Source organism: Kwoniella europaea, chromosome 1, assembly GCF_036810445.1.
Source record: "Kwoniella europaea PYCC6329 chromosome 1, complete sequence".
Classification (NCBI taxonomy): Eukaryota; Fungi; Basidiomycota; class Tremellomycetes; order Tremellales; family Cryptococcaceae; genus Kwoniella; species Kwoniella europaea.
In genome coordinates this window covers 5020512-5038092 of record NC_089487.1, presented here as the reverse complement: position 1 = coordinate 5038092, position 17581 = coordinate 5020512, and the positions used below count along the sequence as shown (strand labels likewise).

Genomic DNA, 17581 nt, shown 5'->3' with positions numbered 1-17581 from the left:
TATCGTGATGATGCTTGTCACCATTGCATACAACATTAACATTGCTCCGGACCAACAACGAAACATTTCGATGGGATGTGATCCGACGGAGGGTCCGTGCCTCTGTCCTCGGTCATGTACATGATACTCATATTACGTATTACCAACTCGCACATCAGTAGACAAGTTTGCTTCCGTTGCCTCTCACTGCACTTCATACTGTAGATCCTCAGAAGACCACAGTTCATTGTTATATCTCGTATCCTCTTTCTCGTTCTCCAACCCTCACTGCACCATTTGAGTCGGAGGAGCACGCTTTTCTGTGCTCATTAGTGATCATCCACCCTACGATGCACCCCGGTAAACGTAAAACACCATCCTGGGCTTCCACCTCCCCTCAACCCGGTACCAATGGGAGAGCGTCGAGCGTTTCTAGTGTGAAGCAGGAGGGGGAAACAGAGGGTGAGAGTAAAAGGTCTAAGCCTAGTATGTCACTCTCTATCCTTTAGTGCCACCATCTGCTCGGTCACTGACAGTAGATGATATTGTTCTCGCTCCAGATATACCGACGGGTGCGGATGGAAGACCAATCTATTCTGCGAGTCATGGGATGTACAGGGACGTCAGGACGGCTGCTCTAGACTTGTTTCATCAGCTCAAGGTGGGCTCTTCCTTGCTTATTTCCTAAGATTTATATCCCCCATGTTCATGTACATGATTCATACTGATCTTTGGATACCGTCTATATAGCGAGCAGCTACGATGAGTTATCATGATGCCTATTTCAGAGTACAGGAAACATCCCCTGGATTAGATGCCACTGCCGCATTAGAGTTGCTCAAAGGTATGGATAGGGTAGATTTCAAAGAGATCAATAATGTATTTATGTATATCGTAAGTTTAGTTTTCATATCCAATCATACGCTCCGATAGACTAATCAAGCCATGGTGCTCACGTTTATATGGTCTTCTAGCCCGACTTAACCCTAAATACTCTTCCTGAACTCCGTTCGCATATCCGAATCCATTCGACCCCTACATCTGGTATCCCAGTGAAGACCCTTCGAGAAGCTATGCCGAATGGTATCAACCCCTTGGGCGAGCTGGAGGCCAAAGGAGAAGTATTGATCATGCGAGGTTTGACTGGTCATTTCAAGGACATCCCTTTACCTAGATTAGGAAGGAAGAACTTGAATGGGTATCTGATCAATGAAGGTGGGAATGGAAGGTGGAAGACGGTTTTTTGGGATCATGAGAGGGAAAAAGGATTGGCTGGTAAAAGGGTTGATGATGGTGAGTCTTAATAATACTAACTTCTTCCCCTTACAACCATATTGTCTCTTCATTGCTTGATTCTTGTGCTAATTATATGCCCTTTACCACAGAATTCATCTTTTCTTGGGCGGACGTACCAATGGCAGAGACGGATGATGTTACGAAGTTACTTGCTGAGCGTCAGTCTATTGGATCATCTGCATCGTACATAACCCTGAAACTGACAATTCCCTTTACTCTAATTGCATCTCATAGAGGAACTCACTGCGAGTTCAGCTATACCTGCTCCTACCAAGCTTACCCATGTCGCACCTGTCAAGAAGAAGAAGAAGACCACGAGGGCCCTGAAGATCACCAACACACATATGAAAGAGCAGGTAAGTTGGATATTCTTCATTGTCATCTCAATACGATCGACTCTTAGTATCTGTTTTATGCATTCCTCGCTGACATGCATACCTGTCTTTAGGGTATCGATTTCTCGAAAGATTACGAGAAACCCTCTTAGAATGTGCTGTACATGGCGGTGATGACGTCGAAATGGGAAAACGTGGCGGAAGAGAGTGTTGTGGCATTTCTACGATCATATTATCGATTGGTTGGTTTGGTTTTGTTATTGTTGTTCATCGTTGTATTCTTCAGACCACCCATGCATCAACTCCGTTTGTACCACATGATCATGCATCCACATCCTCATGAGACAGTGTGCATATATCACTACATGTCAAATAGTCAGTCAAGCACAGTATGTCCGATGTTTGAGTAGATGAGTGGGAATAAGATTTGTTTATTTGTTTTTGTTTTTACATTTGCGATTTTGATCCCTGAATAGATTCCAGACAAATCGTTGATCACACATCCAACCACTATACAGTATCGTTGTTGTTGTTGTTGTTGACCACCATCATCATTCTCATTCTCACTCTCATTCTTCATACGTAGAGCTTGCTCTTACTGCATTTATATGTAGACTTGGATAGTCAGTCTTCATATTCACCTCCACCTTCCCAACGAATAAACGAATAAACGAATAAACAACGTTACATCGTGAAACTCCCTTTCTTTGTATTGTGTTTGGTACATTTTGGCTTGTACAACCTTTGACTCTGTTAGACAGTCTGATCTCGTCTCAACCTATTCATCTATCGACCTACTCATATATTCGCCCTTGCTCATCAAGATATTCTCGAAAAGTCAATTACAGATTTTGGTATATACGGTAAAGTGAGTTGACTACAACTTCTCATTGGTCTGTCAATAGTGGAGGGAGAGGAAAAACAATGGGACAAAGAAAGCCTCCTTGTGACTTCTACATCTGAGTCATTCATTCGATGAGAGTCTGTCCGATTGACCTGACTCATCCCACTCGACATCCCTGCTTATCATTTATATCCAACATACTTCCTCGTAAACACTCCTGAAGTCTATGAGCTAAGCTAATATTGGTTATTGTTTCGAAGGGAACATAATATCTATCAATCTATCTATCGTCATTTTGAACAATGCCTGCTGGGAAAGAAAGTCTTCTTGGTGCTGTACAAGTAAGTATCCCATCAACCATTTCTCATATTACTCATCAATTCATGGAAATCATGTTGACCATTTCGTTTGTTATATTCTATTAGTCACCACCAACTCGAACATCACCTCGTAAAACCTCTAACAACAACACCACCACATCCATCAACAAACTCTATCCTACACCATTATCGATGTCCCCTTCTACCTCATCCAGCATATCCATCTCCGTATCCACATCAACAAACAATGGAAATGGTATAGGGTCATTGAGATTCCCACCTTCATTCGATCCCAATCACCCTTCTTCATCTAGGTATCACTCTACCACCTATACCCCATACTCGCCCTATCGGCCAGGGGAGTACGGTAGGTCCGAAAGGGGTCTGGCAAGTGAACGGACAAAGATCGAAAGGAAATTATTCGATGATGATGACAACGATGACAACAATGACAACAAGGAAGAAGTAGAAGATGATAATGTAAAGCAGCAACAAGATAGGTTGACTGTAGATACGAACAAAAAAGAAGGTAGCAGCCCACTTGCACCTGCTTTTCAGGCAAAGATGGTTTTGAGGAATGGAGCGAGTATTGATTTGATTTCTTGGTGAGTGATCAATCATGACCATGACTATTCCCTATATGATCGATAAGACACCACACCATCCTCTACTTGTTTGAGTAAAACCCATTAAATGTATGCTGAAACTCTTGGATTTGTTAGGCTCCGTACAAACTTCCATCATCTACCACCTCCTCACACAGTCCTCACACCCTGTATGCCACTCAATGGTATCCGACACCTACTCCTTGAAAGATTCCCTCGAGCTCCCGAAGTTGAGGAAATCTCCAAAGCTGTATTAGCAGCCTTTCCTCACTCACAATGGGACTATCCAACTGGTACTTCGTCTGAACCACCCAACATACGCGGACTGGTATGGCATGGTAAAGATATAACGGACGAAGAGGATATCGAACCCGTCAAACAGACAACGACGAAAACATCCGGTATCAGCGGTGGTATACATGCATCGTCAAAGAAGAATAAACAAAATCAGAGTCAAAGTCAATCAAGATCACCTACGCAATCTACTCTGGTGTCACCCATATCTAGCTCCAAGAGACAATTACCTGATACACCCGCTACTCGATCTGTTTTAGAGGAATTTGCCGAGATAGCTACCCTGGCAGATAAGACACCTACGTTAAAAGCCAAATCATTACCTGGAGATAATGATATCGATATCGATATCGATGTGAATGATACGATGGTGGAAAGTAAGAAACGTCGTGCTAGTCAATCACCCGAATCAGGCTTTAGCTCGAAGCATAGAAGAAGAGCTTCAACACCTGATAAATTACATGGTCTGTTAGCTGCTGCTGAAGCAGTCGAGGGATCGCCCATCACTTCTTTATTGACTGGACCATCTACAACCCACAGTAATGGCCATAAGAGAAGAAGAACGATAGGTGGATTTAGCTCTGCCAAGGAAATGATGTCTTCTTCGCAAAAGAAATTCAACAGATCATCTAGAGGTACACTCTCACCGCCTCCTCAAGCAATATCAAAATTCAATTTCTTACCACAACTGAATGAGGATATAGATTACCTCGTACCGTTGAATGATACAACTCCGAACAATGGTTCCGGTTTGGAACAAGGGGATGATGATCATGAGGAAGAAGATGCAATCTCAACCAGTCTAAGGAGGAAAGCACCCAATTCTTCATCAACAAGTCAATCTTCAATAATATCATCTACTATCCCTTCTACCTCTACCACTTCCACCACCGGTGGTGGAAGAAAAGTTAATGAACTACCAACTGAAGGTGATGCACCGGGATACGACTGTAAACCACCTTATCCATATCATGAGATGATTCGACATGCGATTGAATCTGCTCCCGACTGTAGACTACAACTATCTCAGATCTACTCGTCGATAGCGGATAGGTTCCCATTCTTCAAAACTCTAGATGAAAAGAAAACGGCAGGTTGGCAGAATAGTATAAGACATAATTTATCGTTAAAGTGAGTTGGTTTACCTCCTCTTCCTTCGCCGCTTTCCTTTTTCCTCCTCATTATCATTTAATGGGTTATATGCACAAGAAATGACAGCTGATGTTTTTTTGTTTGTTCATTTGACACTAATAGAAAAATGTTCGTCCGAGTTAATAAACCTGATGGAACACCTGATGACTCAGGTGGGAAAGGAGGTTGGTGGACTGTTCAACCTGGTGTACCAGATGAGGGACGTCCAGGAAGAAAAGCAAAAGCCAAAAAAGCAAAAGCGGAAGCTGAAGCTGGAGCCGGAGCTGAAACAACCACTACAATGAATGGAGAAATCAACAGTAACGATAATAGCTCGAAATTGACTCATATGGGAATAGAAGGTGTGAGATTCAAATACGATGATTTTCAAAATTCAACAATATCACAACAACAACAACAACAACAACCGATCACAAATGAAAAATCGATATTACCCACGATGACCACTGCGAACAATCTAACTCAGGTATCGGTTCATGAAATTATGAATCCTCTGGAGTCGGATCCGAACGGTATGAAATATGATATATAACGCAGTCTTATATATGTACGGAATTTCATTAATTCGGGTCCGCTGGTTATATCTTACCTTGATTTCAGTATTGGTTTTGGTTTTGGGCTTTTGTTTTTGGTTTCTGTTGTTGAGGTAATCAAGTTGTCATCATATTTCATCATGTTTTTATTTTTCATCTCCGTTTATGATTGTGATTGAAACCAGAAGAAGAAGAAGAAGAAGAAGAAGGGAACGATATTAAACGTTGTTTGTATATTTACACGGATCCATGGATCCAAATGAAATATCTATCTATATCAGGAAGAGGAATAAATCTATCAATCTTACAAATCTATTGGAAAAAAGGTGAAAAGGATCAGCGGAAGGAACAGAATGGAATGTTGGGTAGAAAGAGTAAATCAGGTGAAGTAGTAAAAGAAGAATTAAAACAAACAAAACGAAATGAAATGAATGAGATGTATGGTGATTATCTGCAGCAGTACAGTATGACCTGAATAATAGAACGATGAACATTTTACGTGGTACGAAGAGTACCACGTCCACCAGTAGCGGACCATTTAGTCCACAGATGATAGGTCACATTCCGCAATACCTGGATAAAAATAGCGGTACACTACAATACCATAGACTATCCCATAGCATCGACAACGTTATACTATTCCATCAAGTACGGACGAGAGGAACAATAGACATTTTCAAGACGAAAGAATTAGCGTTTCCACATGTTTCTTTTGCTTACTGTATTTTACTTTGACTTTCTTTGGCTTGATTCAGTGCATGTCAGTCATCAACTTGATCATCGTCTTGAGATCTTGGTGATACAGTACATGACACCTGTGGAAAGAAGCTAACCGTCCCAAGTGTGTCAACAACCTTGAAATTATTGTCTATGGTCTGTGCTTGCTCCTTCCTTCTTCTTTCCTTGTTTGATTACACACACACACGCACACACACACATACACGCACAGACACTCAACCCCCTTGAAGCGTAAATTTGAAACCATTCCCCATATAAACATAGTCATGAATTTGAACATCCGCAAATGGCTTCTTTTCCCCTTTTGCTGCATTCTTGACGTTGAATTAAATCATCACCACATCATACACTACTCGAAGCTCACTAACCCCACCTGCTTACATACTTACCAACTCAACACACGACCACAATGAGAGATCCTCCAAGCTCAAGAGATTGGCAAGACTACTATGACAATCAAAAAACCTATATACCCCCTTCGTACCCTACCCAAACGCCACCTGTTTATTCAAGAGCACATTCACCACCAACATCACCGAGAAGATCGTCCAGAAATCACTACACGCCAGTTTCAAGGGAACAAGATCCGGGACAGGGCAGTCGTTGGAACCTATTCAAGGGATTGACGATATACATTCATCCGAGGGAGAATGAAAGTTCCAATGAGGCTTGGAACAGAAGGGACCTGATGGATAAGATCAAGGTGGGTACAGTATTATCCTTAACATATATGCAGGACCATAGATTATCAACTACACTCGTCTGGTATATTAAGAACTTGAATGTTGAAAGCTGAGATTAAAGTTGTATGGGGTGTTGACATAGTACTACGGCGGATCCTTATCTGTCAAACCTAATGCCTCTTACGTCACAACCATCCTCATTCACCTTCCTCAGACTTATCCAAGACATACTGTCATGCTTATTGATCGACCCCAGGAAATACCAAAGATAGGCGAATGGACGAGGGACGAGTTAGTCCAGCGTCTCGCCAGGGTATCGTCAGCGGATGATCATCGGGTGTACCAGTATGGATCGAGAAAGAAGGTATTGAGAGTTGATTGGGCAGAAGAGTGTTTGAGGGATGGGAGAATTAGAGGGGAGAATGAGAGTTGGGGTGGCTGGGAAGTAAGGTGAGCAAAGCTTTCGGGATTTGAGGATAACCCCTACTGTATCTGAATCACTACGTCGAGTTGATATTGAGTTGTTCGATTGGTTGATCGGTGTATAGGGCTACATACGATCCGAAATTGGTCAATGATCATAATTCTTATCGAACCCTTAGCTCTGACTATGGTTTCAATGGATACCTATCTCAACAAGAAATTGACAGACTTGAAGCGAGAATCCAGCTATCACCAGAATCATACACGGCACCCGCCAAACACGTCGAAAGGCTGGCTCAAGATCCAAGAAAATACCTACGAGCCAAAGCTGATCAATTAGGGCATGGTGTAGTAGGGGACAGGGAGAAGACCGTCGGGTCAACTGCCGATGAAAGACGATATTCACAAGAGGAAGCGAAAAGAGATAAAACCCAGGAAGAAGCTTCGATATCGATCGAAGAGCCTGTGCCTACGTCTGGTTCGGACGCTACAGATCTTTCCAGCTCGAACAATTCACAAAGGGATCGATTACTCCAGATAGAGGATATTCATTTTGACGAAATTAGAGCGAATAATGGGGAACAAGTTGAGCAAAGTCAAGCTAATGCTATGGAGGAGCCTAATCGAGTGCATACGATCAACCCAGTAGAAGAAACTGTGTGCAGCGGACAAGGTGTCATCGTAGATATCCATGTGAAGGAAGAGACTAGGAAGCAGGTAAATGGAGATGAAGAGGTCAGCTCTGCCGATATCAAGGATGAGAAAGAGAGTCAGCCAAAGCCGGTAGAGGTTAAGCCCGAGAATGGTGACAGTAAGATTCGACCAGGTGGAAGCAAAGTTGAAGAAACTGAGGATGGGACAGAAGGAAATGATAACGGGGCCAAACAAAGTCAGAATGACGTAGAAGACAATGAGAAACAGAACGAGGATCAACAGGAGTGAGTCTATCTACCTCCTGACAACAGTCTATAGCGTACATCCCCAGCTGAAACGATGATTTAGTGGTATGACCGATAACAAGCCAGTTATCATAGACGAAGACGATGAACCATCCGAAGACGATACTCGTCAGAGCTCATTACGATCTCAATCACCATCAGGATCGAGGAGATCATCCTCATCCCCCAGAAGTGATAATTCCATCCCAGGTTCCTGCGTTCCATCTGCCGCATCATCCGCTAGTGAAGCTTCCACACGGACTGCAGTGTCAGTTACGAGGGCAGGACGCCCATCATCTATAGCCTCTATATCTGTTGCGATTCCGAGAATGGAACAAAAGGTGTTCACTCGAGGTGTTTTGTTGCCATACACTTTCTGTGTACTGGGAGAAGGAAGGGAAAAGAGACTTACTGAAATGATTATTACTGTAAGTGATTCATTGGAGCATCCAAAGCCTTCTATTTACTTGATGATGTTGTTACGTAGAATGGTGGTGGTATAATTGCATCTTCCGAATCGGCTACCTTCCTCATTGTCCTCTTATCACCCGATCAGAATGTATCTCTTGCAGGAGACCATCCAGAAATCTATAGGATGGTCAAAGAGATGGAAAGTGAGCCTGGTAGAAGGGCAGTTTCCGTAGATTGGGTAGAAGATTGTATAGAACGAGATACACTGTTACCTCTCGAAGGGTATTTGATGGTCGTAAGTAATGAGAGGAGCGTCGATGTTGAGACGATCATTTATCCATCTAGTGGGAGTGGCTCGAGTGATTCAGGAAGTAGGAAGAGGAATGGAGCGGTGAGGGATGGTCGAGAAGGTAGTAAGAAGAAAAGTAGGAATTAGTGTTGAAGTGAAACACCCATACCACAATATATATCTAGATTGCCTTAGGTTGGGAGTCAAAAGAGCAACACGGGTTCGAAGTGATGATAAGAATTGATGGTATGGACGTTCCTACGATATATGATATGGCTTGAGCTGCAATTATGGTTATGATATGTATGTATACACGATACGCCCATGTACAGTCGAATGGGAAGAATGGAACCAAACAAACAAACCGAGCTAAAAACGGTGTGGGTGTGCGTGTGTGTAAATTGGTCACCCATTTAGAGATATTTCGCGTATGTAAACAAATCAATCTCATTTTCACGCGTCTCTCTTCCTCTCAGCATCAACAACAACAACATCATCATCAACATCATCCTCGACGTCCACCGAAACAACCTCCTGCCAACCATTCGCACAAATCTAGTCAACGGGGTGCTATAGGAGATAGAAGCTGGAGAATCTATAATAGAACTTACTAGATAAGAGTTTGTTACAGTCGGGGATATCAAGATGAGGATTGAAGAACTGATCCTCGACGGTATGTACACTTGACCCAGCATGCCATCTCACTGTACTGCCTACTAATCGTTGAGTGTAGGTTTCAAGTCATACCCTGTCAGAACCACTGTGACAGGTATGTGAACCGTATACTTGCACCTTGTTCTAAACCATATTGATGGAGTTTCTTATTTTGTTAGGCTTCGACGAGTCTTTCAATGCTATTACCGGATTGAACGGTTCAGGTAAATCCAATATATTGGATGCGATATGTTTCGTATTGGGTATAACGAATATGCAGTCTGTAAGTACAAGTACTCAACTCATTCGGCTTTCTCTATCTCTCATTTACCCTTAAAGGAAACAATAGCTGATGCGGATGCTTGACTTTGATTAGGTACGAGCGAATAATCTGATGGATCTGATATATAAGAGGTTAGCTCTTCGGTGTCTGCTCTTGTTCCGATTTCCAGCTGACGTATAAGAACATAGAGGTCAAGCCGGTGTGACTAAAGCGAGCGTAACTATAGTATTCAATAATCAAGATAGAAGTAAATCACCGTTAGGATTTGAGAATGCACCTCAGATAACAGTTACCAGGCAGGTGAGTCCACCATCTCATCATTGTCTCCCATCTCGTACCACATGCAATACTACAGATTCTGATATGTTTACATCCACCATAGATCGCCGTGGGTAATATCTCAAAATACCTACTTAACGGACACAAATCGACTTTGCAAGCTCTTCAAAATTTATTTCAATCGGTTCAACTGAACATCAACAACCCCAATTTCCTGATTATGCAAGGTAAAATTACGAAAGTGCTGAATATGAAACCTGCAGAGATATTGGGTATGGTCGAGGAAGCTGCCGGAACGAGGATGTTCGAGGAGAGGAAGGATAAAGCTGTGAAGACGATGGCGAAAAAGGATAAGAAAGTTGAGGAGATTGAAAGTGTAAGTGTATCTTCTGATCTAGTTCCATCAAACGTATATGATCTCAGCAACCCGACGTTCAGTTGTTGCATATGTGTACGTAGATACTAATTATACTGGATATGTTGTTTAGTTACTACGCGAGGAGATCGATCCGAAATTAGAAAAATTACGTGCAGAGAAACGATCATATCTAGAATATCAAAAGACCACATCGGAACTTGAAAGGTTGACTCGTCTGGTCAAAGCTTACGAATGGACTATATCAGTTGAGAAAGCTCAGAAAGCAGCTGAAAATCTGAAATTGAAGCATCATGATATCGAAGCTGCGAAAGAGGATGTTGAGAGAGGTGGAAGGGAATGTCAGGGCATGGAAGAGGAATTAGAAGAGATTCGAAGAAAAAGAGAGAAGGTGAGCTACTTCTCGCTGACCTGTTCGTCGAAGGGAGTTGAGAGCTGATACACTCGTTCGTCACAATAGGAAATGGCAAAAGGGGGAAAGATCTCTGCGCTCAGTGATGCTGTGAATAACCTTGATCGCGAATTGGTCAAAGTGAAAACTCAGATTGAGATTATAGAAGGTACTTTGAAAGATGATGTTAAGAGAGTTGACAGTGCTAAGAAAGCTGTCAAAGAGGTAAGCTTGATCGCTCCGCAGATCCCTCGGAAGCTTTTATTGATTATTGATCTCGTTTGTAGACTGAGAAATCGCTTGGAGATCGACGTAATCAAACCACCAAAGACGCCGCGGCGTTTGCTGAGCTTAAGTCAGCTTATGACGCAGGACAAGCTGAGCTTGACAAACTCGAAGAATTACTTCAATCGCTCATCACCGGTTTATCATCGAACAAAGAAGACGATGAGAATGCGGGAGGATATATGGGACAACTGGCAGAGGCTAAAGCTAGATTAGCAGCAGCTGGTACAGAAGCTGAACAAGCCAAAGTCAAAATGGGATTAGCCGAGAAGGAAATCAAAGAGAAGGAACCTCGAGCTAAGAAAGCTGAAAAGGAAGGTGCGGGATTGATCCAGGAGCTAACCAGTAAAAAGGCTTTGGTGGAAAAGTTGAAGAAACAGGTGGAAAGTGCTGATTGGGACGAGAACAAGGAAAGGGAGTTGTTGGACACTCAAGCTGAACATCAGACGAAGATAACTGAACTAATGGAGGTGAGCTGAAACTGCGATTTGCAGTTCAAGAATAACAGCTGAACAAAATTATTGTCTCATAGCGTCGAGACGCACTCAAGTCACGACTTGCAGCTATAGATTTTGGTTATTCCGATCCTGAGCCGAACTTCGATCGAAGTAAAGTCAAAGGTCTGGTGGCCACTTTGGTCGACCTCGATCAAGCCAACTTCAAGTCTTCTACTGCACTAGAAATCTGTGCTGGTGGAAAGTTGTATAACGTTGTCGTTCAAGATGAGAAAGTCGGTTCTCAATTGCTTGAAAAAGGTAAACTGAGGAAACGAGTCACTATCATTCCATTGAACAAAATCAACGCTTTCAAGATATCTGCCGAGGTAAGTCAGCCATCCTCATCTCAGCTCTCTATAGCGTCAAGCTGACAAAGCGACATATAGAAACTCGCTTCAGCCAAACAAGTCGCACCTGGTAAAGTGAACCTCGCACTTGACCTGGTTGGTTATTCAGACGACGTTTCAGCAGCTATGGCCTACGTATTTGGCGATACCTTCATCTGTGCCGACAAACAAGCAGCTCAGGCAGTGACCTTCAACAAAAACATCGGTGTCAAATCTGTTACTCTGGAAGGCGATGTATACGATCCTTCTGGTACTTTGTCTGGTGGATCTGCACCTTCCTCTCAAGGAATTCTAATAAAGGTACAAGAGTTGAGAGATATCGAAAATCAGATCACCCAACATAAGAAATCGCTCGATGAAGTTGTGAAACAACTCAACGGAGCTAAGAAAGTGATTGATCAATATAAGAAGGATAAGAGAGAATTGGATCTGAAGGGACATGAAGTTAGGTTGTTGGAGGAACAGGTCAATGGAAGTAATGCAACTAAGGTGAGTTTTCGGCTTTGTTGAATATCATTATCACGAAATAGAAGGATGTGTGATTAGCTGATGAGTTCATTGGAATCGTTTAGATTGTTGCGGAAGTTGAAAATGCCAAAAAGCTCGTAGCAGAATTAAAAGAGGTTGTCAATCAAGCTAAGGAGAAGCAGAAGCAGGCTAGTGCGGATGTGAAGAAGCTTGAAAAGGAGATGGCTGATTTCAAAAACAACAAAGATTCCAAATTGAAGGAGATCAAGGTGAGCCAACAACCGGGGATGCACACCAGATAAGTGAAGGAGCTGATTTGACGGATGTTTATAGGCGGATATAGCGAATAAAAAGAAAGAACTTGGGAAAAAGACTACTCAGGTCAAGACTAGGCAGAAGGAGGTGCAAACTGCTGACCTCGAATTACGTGAGTTAACACATCATACGAGCAATGCGTGTTCGCTTTCCAACTTACACTGACTCTACCTTGATAGAACAAATTGAAAGCGATCTTGAAGCTGCCACGGCTGAAGTAGAAGAAGCTCTAGCTGCTCAGGAGAAGACCAAGGCGGAACATTCCGAATTGAAGAAGACTCTTCAAGCTCAGCAAGTGAGGGCGATCTGTTGTGATGTGACCCGGAGGGTTCGATGTTAACTCACAATCGTATGAATTCTAGGCCGACTACAAAGCAGCCGAGGCCAAGCTTAAAGCCGAACGAGCCGTGCTAGTAGCGTTCGACAACGAAATGGGAGACTTGGAACGTGATCTAAAAGCTAAGAAACAGGAGATTGCAGATTCAGAGCTCAAGTTGAAGAAGTTGGATCATGATATCGGGGTAGTAGCTAAGGAGCAGAGCTCGGCTGAGAGTCATAAAGAGAATCTGGAAAGGCAGTTTACGTGGATTACAGAGGAACATCAGTGAGTTCTTTTCCAATTTACAAAGCGTGGATGAAACTAATGGAATTATTTATGATAGATTCTTCGGTAAACCTGGTACACTCTATGATTTCCATGGAGTCAACCTCAGCCAGGCTAGAGAACAATGTCGAGAACTTGAAGCTGCCCAGAAGGGACTGGGTAGGAAGATCAATACGAAAGTCATGAATATGATTGAGGGGTGAGTGATTGGTTCACGGAGATGAAGGTCCACTTTACTGATATAGTCTTGTATACAGAGTGGAGAAGAAAGAACAAGCTTTGAAGAAGATGATGGCTACAGTCTTAAAGGATAAATCAAAGATCCAAGATACGATCATTGAACTGGATAGGTACAAGAGGGATGCATTGAAGAAAACTTGGGAGAAAGTTAATGGGTATGTTCTGACACAAATAGCTGTCGTATAAGCTTTATGACCCTTGAAGTATATGAGAGATAGCTGATCTGCTGTTATAGCGATTTCGGATTGATATTCGAAGAGTTGTTACCTGGAAATTTCGCCAAACTTCAACCTCCCGAAGGACAAGATTTGACAGAGGGTTTGGAAGTGAAAGTTAGATTGGGAAGTGTTTGGAAAGCCAGTTTGACGGAATTGAGTGGTGGTCAGAGGTGAGTAATTTTGTACCGGATATTTGTCATCAATCACAGATTAACAAAGGCATATAACGAAATCGCTTGTCAACCACTGTATTGGTATTTGGGGAAGATCATTATATATACTGATGACTTTCATGCTCATATAGATCCCTCATCGCCTTATCGCTCATCATGTCATTACTTCAGTTCAAACCTGCACCAATGTACATTCTCGACGAGATTGACGCAGCGTTGGATCTACAGCATACCCAACATATTGGTCAATTGTTCAGAAACAGATTCAAAGGAAGTCAATTTATCGTGGTTTCACTTAAAGAAGGGTTGTTCACCAATGCGAATGTATTGTTCAGAGCTAGGTTCAGGGACGGTACGAGTATTGTCGAGGTGAGTTTTACCTCTGAATCATCACTATGAAATTCAGATAGAATGAGAAGATACCCTACAGTTACAGAAATTGGGGCTGACCAGAGCGATACTCGGATGTGTCATAGCGAACTGAAAGAAGATCGAATAACGCCATGTATACTTCTACGGAAGATAAAGAGAATTCGCAGGATACTACTACTACAGGTGGCAAAGGTAAACGCGGGACAGGTGGAGGGAATGCGAGATCCGCTTTAGCTGTGAGATAGAGCTAGCAGTAGCAGTTTGAGATGGGGGCAGAGGCTTAGAATATCGTGTTTCTTCTTTGGGATTTTGAGAGTAGATGACTTTTTATGTGTTGTACAATATGATACGGTTTGGATGTTTTATCATATTCGGCTCAATACAACATGTATGTTACACTTTAAAGTACTTGATATAGTACAGAATGATATCAAAACATACTCCATCACTTTATCTCTTATTCTTCTTCTTTCCTTTTCCAGGTACCACGACCAAATCACCTCCTTGTCCACCTTCATCCCCTAGTTCTTTCACTTTCAACCCAGCTTCCAGGGTGAACATTAGATCTTTAACCGTCTCTTCCAACCCTGTACATTCATCATCCTTCTCTTTCAATCTTGTTTTCAACCCTTCCAACTGATTCTGCAGGTTGGTAATCTTACTGGATAAACCATTAGATAATGATTTTTCATTAGCTAAATTCTGCTGTAGACTTCTAGATAATTCAATAGCTTTCAAAGCTTTATTCTCAGCTTTCTCTCTTGCTCTTTTGGAATCTTCCAATTCTTTCAATCTCCCTTCATTCTCTTTCGAAATACTTTCTAACTTTTCTAATCGGCTGAGTAAGGTGGATTGTTGAGATTCATAATGATGTCTCATTGATTCCAACTGACTGGAGAGGAGGTATGAGTATTCCAAAGTGATCGATTCGATGGTGGACATCTTCTCGACGTCTCCTGAGGATGGACCCGCATCGTTGGATGATGTCGAACCTCGAGCGGAGGAAGGTTGAGTATGACCTGGTCGTTGTCGTTGAGGTGTACCGTTTGTAGAAGGCGGCTGGGATGGTGTACCGCCAAGAGGGAGGGGACGAGAGATGTGAGAAGAGGTGACGAGTGATGATGCAGAAGGGAGTTCAACGAGTTTACCATCGGATCGAGATTGGATAAGACGGTGAACATAGCTACCAAGAACAATAAAAGTCAGCTTGAAGTCTGAGTAAGCAAGATAGTATATTAATCGAATAAAGTAAACCCACTTATCGCCTTTGTAATCCCATACTCTCTGAGTTTCCAACTCCATCGCCAGAACATGTCCACTCTCTTCCCAATGTCTCCTCGCATGGCCTTTGGAAGGTTCGTACCGTCCACAACCTACTGTCCCGCAAACTACGCATATCCAATTATTCTCCGTCGAATCGCACATCGAACATTTCGTCAATCTCGTGATTTCCCTTCCACTCGAAGAAGACGCAGTTTGATTTTGATTTTGGTGGTTGGAAGAAAGGAGGAGGTGCGATAATCTACACACAGGACATTTCGAATCACCCCATTTCCTCAGACAATCACAATCGAACGTGTGTGCGCAAGGTAGAGTGACTAGTCCAGTGACTGTCGAATCGAGCCTTTCTAGACATACAGGACAAGAGGGAAGTTCGTATGTGTTTTGCGTATCTACTCCAACACCGTTGAGGAGATTAGGTAATTCCCTTGCTCTTGAGGAATAGACCGAAGGTGGGAAAGCAGGTACGGCGATCGTACTTGATTTGGTGGAGGGTTTATCGAGTTTGTGTAAGATCAAATGATGTATTCGGATAGGATGACATGTCTCTCTTGGATCCAAGGTTGAGAATGCTTTACCGGTGAATATCACTGAGAAGTCGGATGCTTGAAGGGGATCACGGAATTTGAGGAGAACGATGGATCGATTGGGAGTAGTCGCTTCTCTGTGGTTCATTCAAAGTCAATCAAGCATCAGCTTCCATTTACTTATCATCGTGCATGGAATGTCATGAAGGTCGTTAAAAATAGCACTATCAAACAGTATAGCGGAGATATTCGATCCTTGCGAATGAACAGAGGATAACCAATGGCAATGTTCCCAGCTGCGATACTGACCTGATCATCCTCACTCCTTCTAGACAATTACTCCACCCTCCAATGAACTCAATGAAATCCGCAGGTCTCATCCACGCGGGTACAGCCAAAATCGCGATCAAACTCCCATCTTCACCTTCTGCTTTCTCACCTATCAAGTCGGAATGGAGTTGTTGGCTGGTATTACTTCCTTCTCCAATGGGGTGTGAATCGATACTAGCTATGAGAGAAGCTGGCGGAGGATGCTTGAATAAGTGGACGACACCTCTACCTAGTTCCGATATCCCAGATGCGAATGATGAGTCTAGGATGTTAGGTCCAGAAGAGGGATTGGGATAGTGCGCAAGGAGAGGTTGGAGAGACAGGTCGTCGACTGTTGTAGGGTTCTTCTTCGACGAGCTAGGTACAGTACGTGAGGGAGTCGAGGGATTGTGTTTCCTCCTTGTTTGGGAAGGAGAAGGGATAGAGGTGGATTGCATCTTGTCAGATGATTTCTCTTGGGTGAAATCAATCCAATCTACGTCGATTTCACCTAATCGCCAGCCTTGTCCTATATCGTCTTCCGAGGGTAAAGTGGGGTCAGGAGAATGGATGGCGATGATCAGTGAGTACAAGTGAGAGGGTATTGGTAGGGTCATGGTCCGTGTACTCCTGACATGACTAGCTATTGGATGTAGGTATGCGAGTGTGAGATTGTTGTTAGTACTGTTTTTGACGTTATCGCATGTTGCTTGCTTACTGTATGTTCTTGAGACTCGCAATTACGTGAATGGAGTAGCAACTTCGCAAGTCACGTGATCTGACTTGTGAAGTGACACAGAGTGTCAAAGATAAGATAAAGCGAATGTTGTCGATCTGTCTCAGAAAAGGAGCACTGCATGGTCAGGCCATGCCAGAAGTGGCACACAATCAGAGATGGTCCATTCGCAAGAGGTAAACAAACGTGGTGTGATTGTTGATCTACTGTATTTCCAGAAGCTCGAAGTAATCTCAGGAATGTGGCAGGTCTCTTTCACCCAAATTCAATTCAATTCATTCGAGAACTCGATTGTTATTCCGACCGATTCGCCTTGTTTGGTTTATTAGCAGTCAGGAAATTAACTGATAGACCAGCATCCCAATTCGTATCATCATTCTCTCGGT

The 17581-nt window shown here is 42.9% G+C and overlaps 5 protein-coding genes across 5 annotated transcripts; 4 read left to right on the top strand and 1 right to left on the bottom strand.

The window, feature by feature from the left end:
* Positions 1 to 329: 329 nt before the first annotated feature.
* Positions 330 to 1762, top strand: V865_001911 (uncharacterized protein; the record flags this gene model as incomplete). Its single annotated transcript, XM_066225725.1, has 7 exons — positions 330 to 465; positions 540 to 640; positions 730 to 873; positions 954 to 1272; positions 1365 to 1433; positions 1510 to 1631; positions 1724 to 1762. The coding sequence occupies 7 exons, from the start codon at positions 330 to 332 to the stop codon at positions 1760 to 1762; spliced, it is 930 nt and encodes a 309-aa protein (XP_066081822.1).
* Positions 1763 to 2756: 994 nt separating this feature from the next.
* On the top strand, positions 2757 to 5357 carry V865_001910 (uncharacterized protein; the record flags this gene model as incomplete). The annotated part of the gene is made up of 4 exons (XM_066225724.1): positions 2757 to 2795; positions 2880 to 3379; positions 3497 to 4804; positions 4928 to 5357. The coding sequence occupies 4 exons, from the start codon at positions 2757 to 2759 to the stop codon at positions 5355 to 5357; spliced, it is 2277 nt and encodes a 758-aa protein (XP_066081821.1).
* A 1148-nt stretch (positions 5358 to 6505) lies between these two features.
* On the top strand, positions 6506 to 8987 carry V865_001909 (uncharacterized protein; the record flags this gene model as incomplete). Its single annotated transcript, XM_066225723.1, has 5 exons — positions 6506 to 6799; positions 6922 to 7229; positions 7328 to 8140; positions 8205 to 8568; positions 8628 to 8987. The coding sequence occupies 5 exons, from the start codon at positions 6506 to 6508 to the stop codon at positions 8985 to 8987; spliced, it is 2139 nt and encodes a 712-aa protein (XP_066081820.1).
* A 498-nt stretch (positions 8988 to 9485) lies between these two features.
* V865_001908 (uncharacterized protein) lies at positions 9486 to 14587 on the top strand (the record flags this gene model as incomplete). The annotated part of the gene is made up of 20 exons (XM_066225722.1): positions 9486 to 9513; positions 9574 to 9609; positions 9674 to 9777; positions 9871 to 9908; positions 9966 to 10077; positions 10160 to 10432; positions 10545 to 10823; positions 10893 to 11048; positions 11111 to 11578; positions 11641 to 11931; positions 11992 to 12441; positions 12525 to 12689; positions 12754 to 12847; positions 12915 to 13030; positions 13098 to 13339; positions 13398 to 13538; positions 13597 to 13734; positions 13815 to 13967; positions 14102 to 14339; positions 14447 to 14587. 20 exons carry the CDS (start codon positions 9486 to 9488, stop codon positions 14585 to 14587), a joined length of 3663 nt encoding a protein of 1220 aa, XP_066081819.1.
* Positions 14588 to 14792: 205 nt separating this feature from the next.
* V865_001907 (uncharacterized protein) lies at positions 14793 to 17076 on the bottom strand (the record flags this gene model as incomplete). Its single annotated transcript, XM_066225721.1, has 3 exons — positions 14793 to 15525; positions 15601 to 16287; positions 16460 to 17076. The coding sequence occupies 3 exons, from the start codon at positions 17074 to 17076 to the stop codon at positions 14793 to 14795; spliced, it is 2037 nt and encodes a 678-aa protein (XP_066081818.1).
* Between the last annotated feature and the right edge of the window lie 505 nt (positions 17077 to 17581).